Raw genomic sequence first — 22,970 nt, forward strand, 5'->3', positions numbered from 1 at the left:
CTTGGGTGGACGACCGAGGTGTGGTCCGATAAGCCCAGAGTGCATGATTCAACTCGTCTGCCCACGCCCCTTCTTACCCTCCAACTTTCTCTTGAGGTTGTTCATTATAGTTTTGTTGGATGACTCCGCCTGTCCATTGCCCTCGGGGTTGTAAGGGGCTGAGAACCCCTGTTTCACCTTGTATGCTTGCAAGAAACCGGTCACCTTCGCTCCTGTGAACTGAGTCCCATTGTCCGCTATAATGACATATGGCACTCCAAACCTACATATAATATTCTCCCATAAGAACTTGATTATATGTGCCTCCTTCACCTGCTGCAAGGGTACGACCTCTATCTATTTTGTGAAAAAATCAGTGGCTGCTAGCATGAATCTCCGATTGCCACTGGCCATGGGCAGCGGTCCCACTATATCCATCGCCCACATAGCGAACGACCATGGACTTGATACGTTATGCAGGGGTTCTGCGGGGGTGAAGATCAGCTGGGAAAATCTCTGACATTTGTCACATTTCTTAGCAAACTCCACTGCATCCCTTTTCATATGGGGCCAAAAGTAACCTTGTGTCAGTAGTCGATGTGCTGTAGTTCTTCCTGCTGAATAGCTCCCGCAATCTCCTTCATGTAGTTATGCCAGCACCTCTAATGATAACCGTGGCCCTAAGCATTTTAACATCGGTTCATTGAAGTTCTTTCGGTTCAACTCTCCTTCCAGCAGAACATATCTCTGAGAAGTCGGTTCCAACCTTCTTCTTTCCTTCTTATCTGTCACCTCCTTTCCCACCAAGAAGCACTTAATCGGATCCATCCAATTCCCATTTTCTTCTATGGCCTGACACACCTCCATCGCATCCTCAGTGCTTGGTTTCTCCAACCTTCCTACTTGTATCATTCTTTCCTCTGACCTGGGAATTGCCGCGGCTACATACGCAAGGGCGTCCGCATGTCTGTTTTCTCCACGACCCAAGTGGATAAACCTGAGCTTTGTGAATTTTGCGGATCTTTTGTGCAGCACATCTAAATACCTTGCCATTCGGGGGCATCGGGCAGCGAACCCTCCATTTGCTTGACACACCACTAAATTTGAATCGGAATACACTGTCAGTTCCTTTACCCCCAAATCTTCGGCCATTCTCAACCCTGCTATCACCGCTTCATATTCTGCTTCATTAGTGGATGTCGCGAACCCTAACTTCATGGTTTGTTCTATTCTGTTATTATCGAGCATAACCAATACAACCCCTATGCCGCTGCATGCATCTGTGGCCGATCCATCTGCGAATACCCTCCACCCATTCTTCTTATCCCACGGGTCTAGGAGGTTCGGCTCCATATCCCTCTCTGGCTCTATGACCATCTCTTCTCCCCAAGTGGGGTCCTCTGCGGGAAACTCTACCAGAAATTTGGCCATCGCCTGCACGCTTTCTCCGCGGTCCTTATCTGATATTGTATTTCATAGGAACTTAGCATCACCGCCCATTTTAACATTCTGCCAGACTTCTCTGTCTTTAATGCTTGCTTCAGAGGCAAATTCGTCACCACCACTACCGCGTGCGCTTCAAAGTAGGGTTTCAGCTTCATGGCTGAGAATATTAACGCCAAGGCATACCTTTCAATTCTACTGTACCGCGTCTCTGCATCTAGTAATGCTTTGCTCTGAAAATATACCGACTTCTCCACCTTGTCTACAACTCGGACTAGAACTGAGCTAACTGCATACTATGTGGCCCCCAAGTACAAATATAATTTCTTCCCCTGCTCTGGTTGCGACAACAAAGGAGCTTTGCCCAAATACCTCTTCAATTCTTGAAATGCCTCCTCGCACTCTACGGTCCACAAGAAATCCGGTGTACTTCTTAATAATCTATACAGCGGTCTACATTTATCGGATAATTTGGAAATGAATCTATTTAAAGCCGTGACCCTTCTTGCTAGCCACAACCATTCCTTAACATTTTGCGGAGATGGCATCTCCACCAAAGACTTTATCTGTTCGGGGTTAGCCTCTATTCCCCTATGAGTAACAATATAACCCATAAACTTTCCCATGGTCAACCCGAATGTGCACTTCTCGGGGTTTAGCTTCAAGTTGTATATCCGTATTATCCCGAATGTCTCTCTTAAACCCTCTATATACTCCTCTTCCGACATACTCTTTTCCACCATGTCATTTATGTATATTTCAATGCCCTTCCGAATCTTGCTTTCGAACATTTTCTCTCCCAACCGCTGGAATGTAGCCCCAACATTATTCAGCCTAAACGGCATCCTCGTATAGCAATATGTGCCACCTTCAACCACAAACGTTGTCTTTTCTTGATCCGGCTCGTACATCGCGACTTGGTTGTATCCCATAGATGCATCCATGAAGGAAAATATCTTGAATCCCGCTGTTCTATCTACCAATTCATCTACTTGTGGCATGGGATAACTGTCCTTTGAACACTCAAGATTCACATCAGTAAAATCGATGCACATACAAACCTTGCCATTCTTTTTTGGTACCATGATGATGTTGGACAACCAGTCCGTGAATTCCACTTATTGTATTATCCCCACCCCTTTCAACCTCACAACTTCTTCACAAATTCCCTCGGCATACTTAGGCCTAATGCCTCGCATCCTTTGCCTCACGGGCTTAGCATCTTCCTTCATGTGCAAACGGTGACAAGCGAACCCCGGGTCTAACCCAGTAGCCTCCTCAATTGCCCAAGTGAAAACAACCTTATTCTCGGACAAGAACTATATCAACTTACTCTTCTACTCCTCTGGCAAACTGGATCCTATCGACATGAACTTCTTTTCCCCCTCTCCAATATTTACTATTTCAATCTCATCAATGGTCTTTGGTCCCACCGATGACTACGCCTCTCCCTTCACTGAGGCACACTGTAATTGCTATGCCTGCCTCTTCCTAGGGTTAGAAGTCTCTCCTTCTGGTCCGCAGATCAACCGCTTTACTGTTTCCCCGATGACTGTTCTTGGTAGTTATCTGATCACCGCGGACCTCGTACATGCCTGTTGGTGTGGGAAATCGTAGTACGTTGATGGGACAGCCTTCATCTCGTGAATCCATCGCCTTCCTAAAATTGCATTGTATTGAGAAGTAGAATCTACCACCATGAATCGGGCAAAGACCGTCACTGGACCTGTTGTCACGGGCAATATGACCCCTATGGGCTCCGTCATACTCCCATTGAATCCATATAAATTGGTTCGCAGAGGCCTCAGCTGCCTAGGATCGACTCCCATTTTCTTCAAAGCTCCTCTGAATAACAAATCCACCACACTTCAACAATCAATCAATACCCTCTTCACCATCTAATTTCCCATCGCTACTGTAATGACCAGCGCGCATCTTCATGGGGGTGGTCCACGGCCCGGAGGTCTGCACTGCTAAATACAATTCTATCTTTCTCTTCCGCCAACACTGCATTTGGTCGCGACCTATCAACCCTCTCATTGATCTGCTGGATACTCGCGGTCCTCCTTATCTTGTCTCTATGAGCATTGTGACTCAGAACCTCCCCGCTGAAAATCACATTAATGGTTCCCAGTATTCTTCCCTGGGGTGGCATGTGCTCCTCATTCTGGGCGCCTCTCACAAACTCTCTCATCCTCCCTTTCTCCACCAGCCTCTGAACCAACCACTTTAGTGCGTAACAGTCATTAGTCTCATGATTTCGTACCTAATGATATGCGCAAAAAGGTTTATATGGTATCTCTATTGGTGTGTTTCGCGGTCCTTCATATCCCTGAAGGTTCTTAAGTAGGGGCAAAATCTCGCTCAAGGGTTTATTCAGTGGTGTCTGCTCCATCTCGCGGTATGGCTTTCTCTCCCTATTCTCCCTTCGGACACCTTCACAGCTTCCTTCTGCCCGTGAGTGGTATCTGCGATATCCCCCGCTTTCTTTCTCGGATGCCTCCGTCCTCCGGTGTTCCCTGTCCTTCTCCAAAGATAACACTGCCTTCCCTTATCTCCTGGAATCCTTCTACATGGTGTCTTCATATCTTATATACTTTTCCACCCGTGGATACAACTCGTGCAAGGTCGCGATCTCATTCTTCGCCACGAATTGGTGACTCCTGTCCCCAAACGCAAGTCTCTTTCAAATGCTATCACCGCTGTTCTCTCATCCAGATTTTCTACTTTCAGTGTCTCTGCCTTGAACCGACACGGAAAATCCCTAACTGACTCCGCGGATCTTTGTCGAATGTTGAATAGAGCCGCAATATCCCCCACTCGCCTCTTCTGATGTATGAAGTGATCTATGAACGCCTGCTCCAACTCCTGGAAATTATTTATGCTTCCCGCTGGTAATCTGTAGTACCAATCCGACGCCCCTCCTTTAAGACTAGCCGGGAACATCATACACCACATACCATCATACCGAGCCTATTGCCAAAGAGGCATCTATTATCGGAAATGATGGATGTGATCCGCTGGGTCTCCTTCGCAATCGTATCTCTCGAACCTAAGCTGAGTGAACTGCTTCGGGACCTCCGAAGCCCATATGTCGTCCGCTAGTGGGTTGCGGTTCGGTCTAGTCACCACCTGACTGGCCACTCCTCCGCGACCCTTCACCTGCTGCCGATTCGCCTCCCTATCATTGTCTATCATCTCTTAAACTTGTTCCATTGTCAAGCCAGCTACTGGGTTTTCAACAAGATTCGCCCCACCCTCATCATCTTCAGATTCCTCACTTATTTCTTCCCTTGCTTCTTCCTCCGCCTTTTCTTTCTCTCTTCTCAGCTCGTCGTCCTCCTCTCTCAGCCTCACAATCTCTTCTCGCATAAGTCGTGCTTCTTCCACTGCATGCTCCTCTTCTTGATCTCCCTCCTCATCAATCACCGCCTCCGGAGTCAGCTCCTGAACCACTACCCTTTTTGGTCTACCCACCGCTCTCTTCTTCGCTCCTGGTGCCATTGTCGACTTGCTCTCAGTCGGTCCCCACAGATGGCGCCAAATGTATGAACCTAAATTATCACACTCACAAACTTTTCCTCTCTTTCTTTTTCTCTCTTCCTCTTTTTCTCTCTTTTCTTCTCAATGCGGCCTCCCCCCTTTTTTCTCTCCATCCTCTTCTTTTTATACCCCTTCCCCCCTGCATCTAGATCGTCTATCCGCTTTTCTCATCTCATGGTTTCCGCCCGTCGCGGGTACATATACCACGCCCAGGGTCTTGGTTCTGTAAATCATGATTTCATCGCTCCCCGAATCCCTCTATTATGTTACATTCCATTCCTTGTCCCGCTGACCTAGTCTACTTCTCTTTATTAGGCCACTACACATCATGCCATACTTATTTGCCTTTCAACCTTAATTGGAAATACACTCAAACTCTCCAAATATAAGAATTAGAAATACACTCAAACTCTCCAAAGAGGTTCTATGTACGTGAGATTGTACGCTATTAGAAAAGACTATCTTTCATATTAGAGTGCCACATAGGATAGAGAAAAAACTAACTCTCATATTAGAGTGCCACATAGAAGAGAGAAAATCCTCCATTAGAGGTCTTTGTTTTAGTATATAAATAATAGATGCCTACTAAGGGGTGTGCATAAAACCGGTCGAACTGACAAAACGGACTGACCTAACCCAAACCGTTCGGTTTCGGTTCGGTTATGCTATTCGTCGGTTCGGTTAAAAGTAAGTGAAAACCGATATGATCTCTTTAGTCGTCAGTTTAGTCTCAAACCCGTTCCAAACCGACCCGCTAAATATAATATATATTAGAATACACATAGTTAATTTGATTTAATTTAAGAATATAAAAACCGGTCGGTTCGGGTTGGTTAATATCGATTAAATTATAACCTAATCAGTTCGGATATGGATTAGGCTGGAAATTCGTTCAGTTCGGTTAGTACAACATAGTTGGTTCGGTTCAGTTACTGTAAAGTATAAACCGATAGGATTGATTCCGTCATCAGTTTTGTCCCAAACCCACCCCGACCTGACCAGTGCACACCCCTAATGCCTACAGTGGCGTGATTGCTTTCAGTTATACAACATTGGCATCTAGATCATGATTACTGGTTAATATTGTGAAGTAATAAAATAAACAGAAATGACGAAAGTTACATAACTCCTTTTACAAGGAGAAATTTCGATGAAGGTATTCTACTTGTTTCCGACCCGAACCGACCCGTGCACACCCATTGCCTACAGTGTCCTGATTGCATTCAGTTATACAACATTGACATCTAAATCATGATTCCTCGTTAATATTGTGAAGTAACAAAATAAACAGAAATGACGAAAGTTACATAACTTCTTTTACAAGCACGGAAAAATTGGATGAAGGTATTCTACTTGTTTCCGAGAAAAGTTAGACGCCAACATAGTACAGGACCAAGAGAAAATGAAAGTAGAAGACCAGCTTGTGATCTGAACGCAACTAACATCTAGTTTGTATCAAACATTACTTTGCTTGTAAGATTTGGTATCAATTACTTGTTTACCGCACATCGCACAGACTCCTGGAGAAAGCACAGAACACAAAACACTTCAGTATGGAATCCTTTCCCAAATTACTTAAAGACCATGCCACCTTTCACAAAATAAAAGTAAATCAAATTTTGGAAGCATGAAATTTCATTACCTTTTGTATAAGCGCAGGTGTGGCAGTATTTGCCATTTTGATGGACTTGTTGCTTGCAAATAATGCACTTAGTTGTGCCATAAGGAGTCCATCTCATGGGGCAAAAATCAGATAAATAATAGAATCAAAAACGAAAATTAGTAGCGAAGAACCAGCTTGTCAGTGATGAGATCTTAGCAGAACTCCTCCCAATAGAGTAACAAAAGAAAGTACTTTAAATGTTTAGATAGACAAAACATGAAGTTCACACTTCCGTAACTTTATTTTTTCTTACATATGAAATAGATAAAACTACCAAGCAAAAAAAAAAAACGACAGAACATGAGTAATTCACCATTTTGTACCATGAACTTTCTAACTCTTTCGAGTTTCGTTCATCAACTTTTTCTTATACTATAGTACCGTGAACAATTCTTTTATTTTATCGTTAAGAGTACTCCCAATGCAAGGTGGCTTCACAAGGTAACTTGCTCAAGCTACCAAGTTGGGCATAAAAACATTGCCAACGCAAACGTAGCTGCACAAGGTAACTTGCTCAAGCTACATGGGCATAAAAACCTTCCCAATGCAAAGGTAATATGATAATTTTGTTTCTGGTAGCTTTCTTGGTAGTTATTGCTACCAAAATTGTTACATTTCCGATAACTTAAATGCTCGCTAGGGAAAGAATCCGCCTGGTTTGTGTTTCAAATTTCTCTTATTTTGTTTTCCATTTTCTAGTGTGGTTTGATTGGATGAATGATCTATTACCAAATTTGGACCAGATTCAATAATCCATCCAAATAGAAAGTTACCCCACGCAGATTTGGACCAGATTTGAACCAGATTTGAATACGAAACTATTTGTGACTATATTAACTTGGTAACAATGTCCTAGAGATACCTACCTGGAGTAACAAAGTTAACTTCGCACTAGGAATGCTTTTACCATTACATTGGAAGTCTATTTTGCTTTCTAATTGTATTTGCACATTCATGATATGAAATAGTCTATTTTGCTACAAATATTTGTAATTATAGGATATTCCATTGAATTCTTTGGTACCCTAACATAAACATATATATCATCATATATATCTTCATCAATTTGGGTTTAGAATCCTAACATATATATATTAGATTAATGAACAATAAACAAAGGCAGAAGCGAAATTTGCTGAAGAAAAAAAAAAGGTGTCGACGTGGAACCTGTTCTTTCTGGAGAGAAGTTTATTCTCGTTGATCTTACGGCCACCGCCTTCAGTGGTGTTACTGGCTCCTTCTTTCCACTTGTCTGGAACAATTACTTTGCTCAGTTTCTTTTCACCTGCAAAACAGAACAAAATCAATTTAATACATCAGTTTTTTGAAAGAAGATTTGGGGGTGGTGGTGGTGTCGTGGTGATAAGAGAGGAGGAAGAAAAAAACTTACACTTTTCACACACCATTGCTCTGTCTGGCTCTCGTCTCTGAATGAAATTTCTTATTTAAGCATTAAAAAGTAAAAACCGACCTATTTATCAATCGAATTAATGCCATAAGTGACTAAGATACCCTTGTCCGGGTCAAACAAGGTTCATGGTAGTGACCTCTGACGTTAGATCCAAGCCATCTAATTCGATGGGAGTCCAAAAAGAAAGTATATCAATTGGACACAAGTTTTTTTTTTTTTTTTTTTTTTTTTTTTTTAATGGAAAAAAAGATTTTTCTTAGAAGCACTGTTGGTTGGAATTTCTTTCCTGTGTAATTATGTGATGGGCTTTCGGGCTAGAGACAGAATGTTGCTACGATACTATGAACCTACCACTGCTTCACTTTAACGGATTTACCTCTGGTTACTGAATCCGTAAAACTATAAGTTGTAATATTATGTGCCAAATGTTTATAATGTATAAACAAGTTTAAAGACAAGTTAATGGCGGTAATAGGGCCGGATAGGATTTTGAATCAACGGGGCTGGGCTGCTAGTGCAAATTTTAACTAATAAGTTTTTTTTTTTTTTTTTTTGGCATAATAGTGTATTATTATAACTTTTTTTTTTTTTTTTTTTTTTTGGCTACAGCCACTCCCTCCCCCACCCCTAGATCTTCCTTATTAATCCCATTTATTCAGTCCCGAAAGTGGAAAAATAGAATAGGGTTTTAATTATTGTAATTGAATATCATGTTTGTGTTATTTATGTTTCTTCTAGTTGTGTGTAGTGTTCAAGATTAAATGAAGTATTCTCGGTGTTTGCATTAAATGGTAATTCGTTGAATTCCTGTCTGCCTGCTCAAGCTTATTATATAAAAGGAAAGAAGATGTTACTAACATATGTGCATATGAATAACCTAGAAGTGGAAATAACTGTTCCACGATGTTTTACCCAACGTTATTATATCAACGTTAGATTGGTGTCCGATCGTAGTCTACTTATGAGAACAACGAAGTAAAAAGTTAGTGAATTGAAGTTTTGGTGGATTCAAATCTCTTTGAATTCTCTCTCTCATTCTTATTCTCTTTTGAATTCCAACTCTATATGCATGTAGAACAACTACATATAATTTCTATCTCTATATTGAATTAGTCATTAAGTCATAAAATTTATCTTTTTACTTTCTATCTCTATTTGAGTATACAGAAAAGGTAATTGAAGAACAAACAAATGAATCGGTTAACCAGCTAACAAAGTCCTCATGGTGGCTTCATTTTGCTCCCCATTAAAGAGGAATTATCCCATGATCACTGGACTAAAGCTATAATAACTTGAATGAAAGACATTGAATTTAAAGAACTAATTATAGAAATAAATATAAAGAAGATATATGATGTAATTGGAGAAGAAATTAACTAAATAGAGAATTGGTACTTAGAAAATGGTACAAAGAAAAATGGGTCTCTACACCTTTATTTATAGAGTATTGGGGGAGGTGCAAAGAATGAAAATAGAGCCAAGTACATTTCTTAGTAGGGGCTAAGGAACACTCTTGGAGTTGAAGGAAAATTTTCTATCTTTATATTATTCTTTGCTAATCCAACACTTTAGAACTCCTCAACTTGTGAAACCCTAAATTTTGCACATGTGCATTACGGGTTTTTGGTGCCACAATGGGGTGACCTTACCTATCCTTAATTTAGACCAAAATTTGACAATAAATTGAGTCAATTCTACATACCATTGCATAAAGCTCGTCACTTTGATCGTTTTGATAGGTCACACATAAAAAATGGACCAACGGTTTAAAAGATATGGAATTTAGAAGATTCACGTATCTTTTTTTGCCATTTTATCTATTTTAGTCATGGTTTAAATTGCATGAACCAGGCTTCTTGATAAAAGATAAAAATGATAGTTTACCTACGAAATGAACGATAAAACTCAAAACGTAAGTAAACTAAAACTTAATTACGTGCCTAAATTATCAAAGATTTCTACTCTCAATCCTATGAGATATAGTAGAGTAGATGATTCGTTCCACTCCTAGTCCTTCCGCATGCTGTGTTTTCTAGTCTAATTACTCTACTAAAGTCTAATGAGAGATTTACGAAATGGCAACTAGACTACGATGCAACTACCCACAAGATGCAACTAGTCGACTATTAGAACAACTATGAGAATGCTACGTCGATTCTATGATAAGGAGTTAGAGGGGGATTAATTCCACCTTAACTCGACTTAATCCTACTAACGACGAATCGTCGAAATCCGAATTGAACTGCTTCGCAGAACAATCTGGTTACTCCTAATCCCTAATTACACATGGCATTTCTACCAATTCATAACTAGCATGTGAACGATTACACCCATTCTCATGGTGAACTAATAATTTCTAGAGTGGAAAGGAAATTACGACGACTCTACGATAATCGGGATCAAGCTTTCATCAAGGCTTCTCAACCCCCTCAAATGGAGGTTTAGCCGAGAATCATCACGCTATCATTCCCAATGGAATTCAAACAAGACATGATATAAAGATTGAAACCTTGCTTGTTTAAACTCAATTCAAAACTACTCATGCAATAATTGAATTAAACTAATAATGACAAACAATTAAATCTAAGAATTGAACTAAATAAGTAAATGGAAAATGAACTAGATTACCAAGAACACTATTTTATTAATCTAATGAATAATAAAACAATGATTCAAATACTAAATTAATAATCTAACTTGTTCTAAAGTCATTAATTAAACATGAACTAGATCTAAACAAGATATGAAAACTAATTAATGGAGGCTAACTAATCTAGGTCTAACTATCTACGTAATAGCGGAATTTAGATCTAAACAATTGTAAATGACAAGAATCGAAATTGACAAACTAGCTATTTTATTTATCAAACTAATGAAGAACAATGATTCTAAAGATTAATCTAAAACAATAATTGAAATTAAACTAAACTTAATTTTATTAAATAAAAACTAGATCTATAATTATTTATAGTTTTTAGGTCTAACTAGCTACCATTAACAAAGAGTCAAGCTCTTGTTTTTATACTTTTAGATCCAAAAATCGTGCATGGGCTTGGAGCCATGTTTTGGGCCAGAGAATTAGGCCCAAAACCCAATTTTTTCTGTCCAAAAAGACCTCTCCAGCTGTAGGTGGCTTCAATAGACTTTTTGTCCACTTCTTCTCCTCTGATTGGGTCAAGGCTTAGACCATTGGAAAGCTCTTTCCGAGACGGTCGTTTTGACATAAAGTAGGTCTAATTCCGAGGTCTGAGTCCAAAGATACGGCCTTTCGGAAGTTCTGCTGACTTTGAGTGCAGTTTCTACCCGCGTCGACTTTTCAGCTTTTGACCGGGCTTTAGAAAGGCTTTGTCTTCTTGAATCTTGGCCTTTAATTACAGAACTCCTTAGCAACCGACCTTTTCTCCTTTATCTCGATAAAGTGGCACATTTATGCACATAATGGACTTTGAAGTCTGAAATGCATAAAAACACGTAATCAGTATTAACTCTTAATTACTACTCACATAATTGGTCTAAAAGTATGACTGTTACAGGGTTAAAACTACAGTTTTGGGCTCTTATCAAACCACCCCCAAACAGCATTTTGCTTGTCCTCAAGCAAAGGTGAGAAATTAGAATAAGTGACCAAAAATGGAGTTCTATCTACTCTCGTTTAGTTGAAATCAGGATTGCATTGACCATATGCAACAAGGCCTTTAAACCACTAGGAATTCCCTAGTGGACGAAGTTATAGCCTCGTGAGAGTTTTCCAGTGAAGGTACTCACAAACTTCATCTATACTACAACGACTAAGAAATAAAACTATTGTTTCCTTTATTCATGCTCTAAATTAACTATACCTCTCACTAGCAATGCATATAGAGTAATCAAGTCGAAACCCTAAGCTAATATATGCATAATAATCAATCATCTACAATAAACATATATACAATGAGTAATACTATGAAATGCCTAGCGGGTTCGTTTCAAACTTCGAATAGCATCCTTAAGTAGGTTCCCACAATAATAGTCAAGATACAACATTCTGATTTTTTCCACTCAAGTTTCGCTACTCCAGTGTGTAGTGGGCACACTTTACCTTACAATCTCAATGACAACAAGGAAGCCGGAGTCGATCAAACACATCTGCCACTTACTATCACACTAACCTATTCCTAATTGAGCTAGAGGTCTTTATTAGGTGTTTCGGGGATTAGGAGATGATTTAAGAAGGAAGGAAATGGATATTCAAAAAGGACAAGTCTGAGATAATAGAGTCTTCATACTATGTAACTAGAGAAAACCTTGTCATTTACTTTTGCTTCTACACTTTGTTTCCATCCTTAGCCATATTTTTTTCTTTTTCTTTGGCTTTTGACTACTTTTATTCTATTTTTTTTTGGAGTTTTTATTTTATTTCCATTATTATTTTTCTTTTCTTTGGATGGAAACTTATTTTCTTTATTTTCTGAAGCAATTAACTAACTTTTGTTTACACAGGTTTTTCTCTTCTTCTTTCTTCCTCATTCTATTCTTAGACTTATTCTAGATTGGGTAGGTTAATTTTTTATTATTATTATTTTATTATTTTATTATTTTGTTTTGTTTTTGTAACAGGGTAAAGGATTTGTGGTTTATGAAAGGCTAAAGAAAGGCTCAGAGGGGCGACTAGCGGAAAATAATTCATAGGTTTGAATTTCTGGCTATATCGATCCAAAGAGGGCCTAAATTCTCGCTTAGGATATGGTTTAGTGATCAAGCAAGTGGACGTGTGATTTCTCTATCCGGATTTTACTTCTCTCTTATGTCATTTCTCAAATGTTTCACTCATATAAGCTTTTTAGGCTATATTCTCACGAAATTTGTAGAATAAGTACTCTAGCCTAGATTTCTAAACTTATGCTAACAATCATCGATACTCATGTAATATATTTATAGATAGATGCAAAGATTATTACCTACATATTAACCTAAGTTTCTAAAAATTATTCTAATGCAAAAGCTACGTGAGACTTCTAGATTATTAAGAGCATAGAGAAGGAAAACAATACCAATATTCCTAAGTGTATAACATGAACTTATTTATTTATATTTTTGAATTTTTGAAATTTTAACTAGAAAACAAATGCATATTATACATATTTATATCCTAGCAGATGCCTTAATTACACGTGTTTCTATGCCCCCAAACAAGAAGCATGCTTTGTCCTCAAAGCATTTAAATAAAGAGGGTAGGAAAAATACCATTGAAGCGCGTGAAATTCAGGAACATCTGCAAAACAAAGTTAGAACGTACTAATATAGGAAATAAAAACTGACTCAACTCTATAAGAGTTCCACCCATTATGGGGTTAACAAGAATCAAATTGCTTGGGACATAAGCAGACACTAACTAGAATTAAAACTTACCTTATCTCCCGCTTATTCATCATCCTGCTCATCATCTTCTTCTATAAAGAAGTGAGGTTCCTTCACGTTCTGCCATGCCATGATAATTTGCCAGGTTTCCCGCCATTTATCATATATTATTGCTAACCTATTAAACGCCACTTGGTCTGACGGGGTGTACGGTGCAACCTCGATGAGGTTGTATCCTCTACCCTTGCCAAGTCATTGCACCTGGAAAGATCGAATAATACTATTGGTGGGTCGCATGCGGTCGATCGTAATCCAATCCATAAAACGCGTGTACAAAAACAGGAAAGAAACATAACATAATACGGAAATTAGAACAGGCATAAGAAGATACTTATGCCTCATGCTATGGGCTCGTGCTAAAACTAGACATCAAGGTTCGGGAAGGTCATGGCACATACATCCCGTGGCTAAAGCAAGGAAGACGCCGCAAAGTGGCATCATTCACGTAAGAAAAACGCCATTCCCTAAAATATTTAGCATGATCCAAAACATAACAGTTCCTATGTTCATGGACAAGCTACCAAAGCGCGACGTTATATTCCCCTTGGTCCTCGATAACGAAAAATGCACCCCATAGGACTCATGCAAAACTCATAAGTGTAGACATACATATTATCTACCCAATAGCACCATGGGTCTTGTATTTCAGCGGGCATAGCAAGTCCAAGAACAAATGCTAGCAAGAACCTGGTAATTTCCATTGGTTCATCATCAATGTTGATGGAGAACAAGTCCATCTGGTCTCTCAAAGAAAATGCAGTTATCGTAAAAATAAGATGCTAGTGTTGGAGAATAAAGTAGATCGGGTCTTACCATAAGCGGTTCCCAGCCAACGTATGTGATCGCCTCGCGAAACCAAGCACCATAAGTAGTGCTTTGGAACAAATCTTCGAAAGATTGTTCCGGTATCAATGTAGGAGATGTCATCTCAAAATTACGCTCTGGAATAGCTGCGAATGACCCAGGAACAACCCGCAGAAAATTAGAATTTTTCTGGTCCACGGAAGTCGGTAAAGAAGTCGCTCGACTGATTTGAATTCCAGTGTTTGAGCGTGAGTCACGCCACCTTGAAGCCGAAAGTGCACTCGTACAAATTCGACAAATGTGTAGGGTGCGAAAAGGCCCGAGGTGTCTTGAAGATCGAAAAATGAGATGAAACGTGGGAAACGTGGGAGTGAAAAGTGAGTGATGGAAGTTAGGTGTAGTGTGGGTTGTGAGTGTAGAATGAATGAAGTTTATATAGGTCTTAAGTTGCTAAAACGGATCGGGAAGTTGCCAAAAAGTTTTTACGGCAGTTTCCGAAAATACTAAAATTTCCAAACCCGAAAACGGAAACAACTCATTTTCTTGATTCTAAAACAAACCTAGTATCTTTTAGGTTGAATTTAGGATAGAATCTACCTATTTTATCGAGATTTCATCCTACCATGATACTTATTCATAGATATGCCTAAATGGCCATATTTTCACCCTGACTCCGCAATAACTTCTAAAACGAAGGTCATATAAAAATCATGCTGGAATAGATAACACCACCCCCAAACAAGTTGGGAAGGTGGGATCAATATTAAACAACCACGCACAATAAAAATAATGACATTATATTAAAATTGGCATTAAATGCCCTTTTACTACAAAATCCAAATTATGGAATTAAACCTTACATTAAAATAACTAACAATAATAAAACTACAAATAAAAAACATCAAACTATACTATCCCTAACCACTTCGGTACTGGTAGCGGAGGGCACACGCTCAGGAGATGGCTCCCGAGCTCCGATGGGCCAGCACCATTCGCCTTTTCGGCGACGGCCGCCGTGCCTCGATGGTGTGTCCTCGGAAGGAGAATCCCCGTGAGGTGGGAATCGCGGTAAGCATGTCGGCCGGGCGCTGAGCTTCTAGCTAAGTCCTCATCTGTTTCCACCCCTCGTCACCCCGCTGGGATCGGATCTCGAAGTTATGATGGATAGTAGCCTGTCGAGTCCGGAGGTCTTTGCAGATAGTGTTGAGTGAACGCATGCCACGATGAATTACGGCCATGCGTTACGCTCGCGATCCCCCACCAACACCTCTCCAAGGCATCAGCATCAAAACAAGTCAAGTCCTCCTCATCCACCGAGGCATTCTCATTTCCACCATCCTCCTCATCCTCTTCCCTATCTTCAGGCAACCTCCAAACTCGTTGGACACAATCCTTATAGATACAAGGATTTCGCTGCAGGGTGAGGTAAATCCTATCGATTAATCGAGTCGCTCTCAACTTCAAAGATGATCTTGGTTATCAACACAGGGAGAGGTGCAATAGACTTCCCTACTCCCCTAATCATGTTAAGCATAAACTCCAAGATACAGAACTCGTACTTCTACTCCTAGAGTATCCATAAAATGTGGAGGCAGTTCAACCGATGTCACGACCTTCTCCTTCTCCTTTCCTAGGAATGCGTTCCGACCAATCCATCGAAAGGCCGGTTTGGTTGGTTCTCGAGGATGCTGGCGAACAACACAATGCGAGCTCGCATTGTAGTTCCCTTCGGTAACTGTTACATTCATTAATGGCTCTACCCCATTATATTGGGACTCCTGTAACGTGTCATCCAGATGGATTCTAGGTGGAATGCCTAGAATCTCAGCCAACAACCCAGCAGTTACTTCCTTCCTCCTCTTCGCCACTATAACAAAAATTCTACTCCCCTCAAACTCTCTCGTGTTGTAGAACCGTCGGACTAAGTCTTCGTGGTAAAACGCTTCGGTCGAGTACCACAAGCTATTCCAGTCTCTACTAATCATTTCGTCACCATAAAACGGCGCGAAGTGGTCGCCAGTAAATGCTTGCTCCGGCAAAATTCGACGTTGTTGAGCCATTGGAGTGTTAGGAATATAGTGGGGGTTTAAAGGGGATGTGGGGTTGGAATTTAAGTCAACCAAATGAAACAAACAGTGGTGGTGGCACGGTGGTGGCGCGACAGCTTGAATTTTTGTAATTTTCGGTGGTTTTTGGTGATGTAAGTTGGTGGATTTGGTGGTGGTTTGGTTTTAGAGATGATTTGAAGTGGATTTTTGATGGTTGGCGTGGGTTAGTTTAGGTTTCTTTTTAATATATATATATATTTTTTTTTAGGTTTTGAAGCTTTGGTGGTCGTTAATGGCGGTTTGGAAGTGAAGAACGCGACTGTTGGTGGTGCAAAGGTAAAGGCTGGGTTGGGTGGTCTGCCCAATTCCAAAATTTTCGAATTTTCCGATTTTCCGTGCAACTTCAAACTAAAATTGCCACTTCGTTACCGGTCCGATTTTTGCGAATGAGATATGGAAATGATCAGGAGAGAATTTCCAATCTAATGATTCATAAAACACTCTATTCCGACCATGGATGATATATAAGATAGTGGAAAACGCCTCGAAGTGCGTGCATGACATACGTTATGCGAACGAATGAACTATAAATTCATAGAATATGTCAACCCGCATCGAATTACAATTAAACGGCCTAAACAACTCTAATGGGACATAAAACATTCTAGGACGGAAACACGAACACCCCACCCCCAAACAAATTTTTTACAACAAAGTTTAGAAAATTTGTTTTTTAAGTGGGTCTTTTAAAGTCAGATTCCCGAGACTTCCTAGATTACTATGTTTATTCTTTAATATATATATATATATATATATATATATATATATATATATATATATATATATATATTTAAAATTTAAAACTTTTATAAGGAAAAATAATAAGCAAGAAAGACATAATTCACCCCATAGAGAAACAAGACTCAAAAATTCGAGAAAACATGCAAGAGTGGAAAACGTGAATTATGTTAAACGTGGACTTAGGATTCGGTACTTACAGCCACACACTCCATAGGGAGGACCCGGTTACCTTAATGGTGCACTCACCAATATATGGAAATGAAAGAAAATGCACCAAAAAAAAAAAAAAAAAGAGTCATTTATAGTCAGATACTCGAGACTTTATCTAAACATATGTATGAACATGCAGTTTATCATATATCAACAACCAAAATAGTTGTGGATCATTCTATAAATAAATATCACAGAAAACATATCCAAACACAATCAAGCACCAAGATTTTCTATGATGCAACCTAGTGAAATGACAGTGAAGTCGGATAGACCTATAACGTAACCTAGCATTCACCTTCTTTTTCATTTTTGAACGAGAGGGTGTCCTAGTGAATAAGTGTGGAAAAGTGAATGGTTGTGGAGAATATGGTGGATATGGATAAGTTGTAGAGGGAAAGCATGTAGACAATGAGGATGTGGGTTTAGCACAAAACTCATTCATGGTGTAGGTAGGGACTGTCTCAAGTCTGAAAATGAAGGTGTCAAATGGTTTGTCCTTCTGAAGTATTTGTTTACTAGGTGGATTTAAAAAATTATGAAGCACAGGAAAAACAAAAGGATCGAGTGCAAACTCAAGATTCCTTTGAAAGGGTGGAAGGAGGGGAGTCGAGGTGGATGTTGTGCAAAGTAGTTCTTGATAGGGTGAATCATCACCTGCTCTAAGAAACTCATCGAATTCCTCATCTAGATTGGTCATATCCACGTTACTATGATAGTCCTCTATATCTTTGAGAAAGTCATCTATCTCGTCCTCATCCGTAATATGTGTATCGACTAGTGTAAGGATGAAAATGTTGGAGTCTGAACTTCCAATGGAAAGAAATTTGGGCATATGATTATCAGGGAATGTGTTGTTGAAATAATCTCGAGCAAAGCTCTCGATCATGCTAACCTCTCCATCCATAGACGAATCGGGTAAATGTGTATTTGTTTTAAAAACATTTACTTCAACAGCAAGATGGCCAAAAGACATGGACATCGAACCATCGCGGCAATTAATGAGCGCATTGACAGTTGCTAGGAAAGGACGCCCTAAGATGATCGGGATAGAGTCGTTAGCGACTCAGATCGAGGATGACAAAATCAGCGGATAGTAGAAATCCCGAACTTTTACCAAAGACATTTTCGACCACACCCTTAGGATACTTAATAGACCGATCAGCTAATTGCAACGTCATCTTAGTGGGTTGCATCTCGTCTAGACCTATTTGTCTATATAAATAAAACGGGAGTAAGTTAACACTAGCCCCCAGGTCTAATAACGCGGTCGTCATATAAGAATCTCCAAAGGTGCATTGTGACAAAGGATCTACCGTGGTCCTTGTACTTTAACAATTCCATTATGTTCAGATAGAGTTGGGAATTGTTTTGTTAAAAAGGCGTCTTTTGGTATATTGGTCCTACGCCTAGTAGTACACAACTCTTTAAGAAACTTAGCATGGTGTGGTAGCTTTTTAATAGCTTCGAGGAAGGGAATGTTTATAGTTAGATTCTTGAAAACGTCCCTAATCTCTTCATAATTAGTATCCCTAGTTAACATGGCTAATTTTTGTGGAAACGGTGGCTTCTGTCTATATTTAGCAATGGTATCACTTGGATGTTTAACCTTGGCTTTCTGTTTCTTAGGTTGTGTTGAATGTAACGGTACTTTCTACGATGGTAGGCTCTTCAGTTTCTATTTCGGGTATCTAGTAAAATAGCGGTGTGTAGGGACTCTTGGTGGGGTAACTATAGGCATAGTTACTTTGTTATCAACCACTCTGCCAGAACGGAGAGTGGTGATGGCCTTTAGCTCACCTACATTTTCATATTCATTACTAGTATTATCCGTTACCTCAAAGGCTGGTTTGTTGTTTTAGGATTAGGTATTATGTGACACGGAAACACACCTTTGGGTTGGGCTTTATCTTGGGCCAACCGTTGGCTTAAATTATTAACGGATTGTAGAAGTTGTTGGTTAGATTGAGCCATGGTTTGGAAAAGTTTTTGGCTCACTTGTATGAAGGTGTCAAGACAATCCGGTTGTGTGGGTGTAGTAGTCACGGGTGGTGTGACTGGAACTATTTTGCGTGAATTATTTATGGGCGGATTTTGATAGTTATTATTTACCGAACGATACCTTTATTAGCGTTATAATTATTATAACTATCTTGACCTTGTACTTGACCTTGTCGAGGTTGCACTTGGTTGTTGTAATTATTAAAATTACCCTGACCCTGTCCTTGTCGTGGTGGAGCTTGGATAAAACTGTGCGTTGGCCTAACATATTGATTATTGTACCCTAGAGGTGTGGCGTGTTGGTTATTTCTCCAACCGGTTGGGATTTTGTCTCGAAGGCGTTAGGTTCACTATTAATGGAACAAGCCTGTTCATAGGCTATAGGGACAATGGAAGTCGGGATGCTTTCGGGGGCTCCAAATGTAAACTACATGGATTTGAATTTACATTCATGACGGGATAGGCTTTTGTTGAACGAAATGACCTCTACCTTTTAGTGAGTGATTCGATTAAAGTTTTAAGCTCGGGATCGTGTTTAATTGCAAACATACCGGTGGCCTTAACGGTATTAGAAGAACTAGCGGAGCCGGTGGATATCGCACTACCCCCAGTTGTTATTTAAGCTTTAGTTTGATCCTCTATAAATTTATAAGCCTCGGTGCTCCTTTACTTAAGAAACTACCCCATTCATTATGTCAAGGACTTCTTTATGGTGGTGTAGAAGTCCTTTGAAAAGGCAATTAACTAACGTGTCTTTCGTTAAGTTATGATGTGGACACTCTATAAGGAGATCGGTGAAACGATTCCAAGCCTCTGAAAAATGATTCATGAGGAATTTGTCGAAAAGAAATGAATCTTGGAAAGCATCTCATCCATCTTTAGGGGTGGGTAAAATGTTCCATAAACAAATTTGAACAAGTTTAGCCCACGAGTCCACGTAATTAGGCTTTAGGCGCTTAACCAAGACGCCGCCTTTATCGGCTAAGGTGAAAGGGAATACCCTTAGTTTAATTTGTTCCGCACCAACCGTAGGATGATGGAATGTTGTAAGGACTTGTTCAATCCTACGCATGTGCTGATAAGGTTTCTCATGGTCTAAACCATGAAAAATGGGTAACAAAATGAAAATATTTGGGGGGATTCGGAAATCCCCCACTGGGTCTGCTAGAACGATGCAAGATTTGGGGCTATCGCTCAAGGCTTTATAAAAGTCCGAGAGAGGAGTCTCTCCTTCGTCGGGCATTGTGTCAGGTAGAGTATGTGGAATAGTAGCTAGAGGTGTAATGAGTGGTATACTAGATAGGCGTGCTTGTTGATCTTGCTGTGTAATTATGCTTGGTGTTTTTGTTTGACCAGACCTTAATCTCATACAAGGCTAAGACCAAACTTAGCTAAACACGTCAACACTCCAAACAATCCTAATATACTAGTATAAACCTCTAACAGGAGTTGCGAGGTGTGGAAGAAAGGAATACCTGATTGCGTCCTTGCTTCGTTTATGAATAGCGTCTTGTTTACGCGTGTTCAGTGTATATAACTAGTTAGAACACTGAAAAACTTGAAAAATCAAAGTTCGAATCAAACCTGTGGAAATCCGGCAAAATTCAGCTCAGGGCGCGGGTGCGCTCACTTTGGGTCTTGGTCGCTCGATTGTCGATTCAAATTACGGTGTTTGAAGCGTGGTCGCTCGGCTTCGATAACTTGGCGAGTCTTGAAGCTCCTTTTGAAGTCGTTTTTTTTTTTTTTTTTTTTCGAGGAAGTTTAATGCTGAAAAAGACAACCACAGTTAGAATCGAACAAGGGTATGTGGGTTTAATGGGACTTTAAGAAGAGTACTTATACTACGAAAACAATGCGAAAGTGAAACTAAGATGGCAGCGGCGCCATTTGATAAAAGATAAAAATGATAGTTTACCTACGAAATGAACGATAAAACTCAAAACGTAAGTAAACTAAAACTTAATTACATGCCTAAATTATCAAAGATTTCTACTCTCAATCCTATGAGATATAGTGGAGTAGATGATTCGTTCCACTCCTAGTCCTTCCGCATGCTGTGTTTTCTAGTCTAATTACTCTACTAAAGTCTAATGAGAGATTTACGAAATGGCAACTAGACTACGATGCAACTACCCACAAGATGCAACTAGTCGACTATTAGAACAACTATGGGAATGCTACGTCGATTCTATGATAAGGAGTTAGAGGGGATTGATTCCACCTTAACTTCGACTTAATCCTACTAACGACATTTAATCGCCGAAAAAATCCGAATTGAACGCTTGCAACAATGGGTTACTCCTAATCCCTAATTACACATGGCATTTCTACCAATTCATAACTAGCATGTGAACGATTACACCCATTCTCATGGTGAACTAATAATTTCTAGAGTGGAAAGGAAATTACGACGACTCTACGATAATCAGGATCAAGCTTTCATCAAGGCTTCTCAACCCCCTCAAATGGAGGTTTAGCCGAGAATCATCACGCTATCATTCCCAATGGAATTCAAACAAGACATGATATAAAGATTGAAACCTTGCTTGTTTAAACTCAATTCAAAACTACTCATGCAATAATTGAATTTAACTAATAATGACAAACAATTAAATTTAAGAATTGAACTAAATAAGTAAATGGAAAATGAATTAGATTACCAAGAACACTATTTTATTAATCTAATGAATAATAAAACAATGATTCAAATACTAAATTAATAATCTAACTTGTTCTAAAGTCATTAATTAAACATGAACTAGATCTAAACAAGATATGAAAACTAATTAATGGAGGCTAACTAATCTAGGTCTAACTATCTACGTAATAGCGGAATTTAGATCTAAACAATTGTAAATGACAAGAATCGAAATTGACAAACTAGCTATTTTATTTATCAAACTAATGAAGAACAATGATTCTAAAGATTAATCTAAAACAATAATTGAAATTAAACTAAAGTTAATTTTATTAAATGAAAACTAGATCTATAATTATCTATAGTTTTTAGGTCTAACTAGCTACCATTAACAAAGAGTCAAGCTCTTGTTTTTATACTTTCAGATCCAAAAATCGTGCATGGGCTTGGAGCCATGTTTTGGGCCAGAGAATCAGGCCCAAAACCCAATTCTTTAAGTCCAAAAAGGCCTCTTTAGCTACAGGTGGCTTCAACAGATTTTTCATCCACTTCTACTCCTCTTATTGGGTCAATTCTTATACCATTGGAAAGCTCTTTCCGAGCCAGTCGTTTTGACATAAAGTAGGTCCAATTCCGAGGTCTGAGTCCAAAGATACTGACCTTGAAAGTTCTGGCGACTTTGAGTCTTTTTTTACACGTCGACTTTTCAGCTTTTGACCGGGCTTTAGAAAGGCTTTGTCTTCTTGAATCTTGGCCTTTAATCATAGAACTCCTTAGCAACCGACCTTTGCTCCTTTATCTCGCTAAAGTGGCACATTTATGCATATAATGGACTTTGAAGCCTGAAATGCATAAAAACATGTAATCAGTATTAACTCTTAATTATTACTCACATAATTAGTCTAAAAGTATGACTGTTACAGGGTTAAAACTACAGTTTTGGGCTCTTATCACTTCTCAAGGTTGACTTTGTGTTCATTGGGCTTCTTTTAGGCTTTTCATGGACTTCTTTTGAAAGCTTTGATTCTCAAG

The 22,970-nt window shown here is 39.4% G+C and overlaps 2 protein-coding genes across 2 annotated transcripts; both read right to left on the reverse strand.

Annotated features, from left to right (window-relative positions):
- Window positions 1-48: 48 nt before the first annotated feature.
- Window positions 49-1,410, reverse strand: LOC147504227 (uncharacterized). Its single transcript, XM_086605101.1, has 2 exons — window positions 746-1,410; window positions 49-262 (listed from the first exon to the last, which is right to left on the reverse strand). The coding sequence occupies exons 1-2, from the start codon at window positions 1,408-1,410 to the stop codon at window positions 49-51; spliced, it is 879 nt and encodes a 292-aa protein (XP_086461227.1).
- A 4,792-nt stretch (window positions 1,411-6,202) lies between these two features.
- Window positions 6,203-8,303, reverse strand: LOC147504228 (postsynaptic protein-like protein). Its single transcript, XM_086557260.1, has 4 exons — window positions 8,019-8,303; window positions 7,796-7,913; window positions 6,608-6,699; window positions 6,203-6,485 (listed from the first exon to the last, which is right to left on the reverse strand). Exons 1-4 carry the CDS (start codon window positions 8,032-8,034, stop codon window positions 6,421-6,423), a joined length of 291 nt encoding a protein of 96 aa, XP_086413386.1. The 5' UTR covers window positions 8,035-8,303; the 3' UTR covers window positions 6,203-6,420.
- Window positions 8,304-22,970: the final 14,667 nt, after the last annotated feature.

The sequence above is a fragment of the Coptis chinensis genome, chromosome 4 (assembly GCF_015680905.1).
Source record: "Coptis chinensis isolate HL-2020 chromosome 4, ASM1568090v1, whole genome shotgun sequence".
Taxonomy (NCBI): Eukaryota; Viridiplantae; Streptophyta; class Magnoliopsida; order Ranunculales; family Ranunculaceae; genus Coptis; species Coptis chinensis.

Coding starts and splice junctions, on each gene's coding strand:
- LOC147504227 (XM_086605101.1), bottom strand. CDS start 1,410: ATGGCCAAATTTCTGGTAGAGTTTCCCGCAGAGGACCCCACTTGGGGA. Junction 263..745: donor GATAAGAAGGAAAGAAGAAG/GTTGGAACCGAC, acceptor TATTATATGTAG/GTTTGGAGTGCCATATGTCA.
- LOC147504228 (XM_086557260.1), bottom strand. Junction 6,700..7,795: donor CTTCTCTCCAGAAAGAACAG/GTTCCACGTCGA, acceptor TTGCCCCATGAG/ATGGACTCCTTATGGCACAA. Junction 6,486..6,607: donor CACCTGCGCTTATACAAAAG/GTAATGAAATTT, acceptor TGCTTTCTCCAG/GAGTCTGTGCGATGTGCGGT.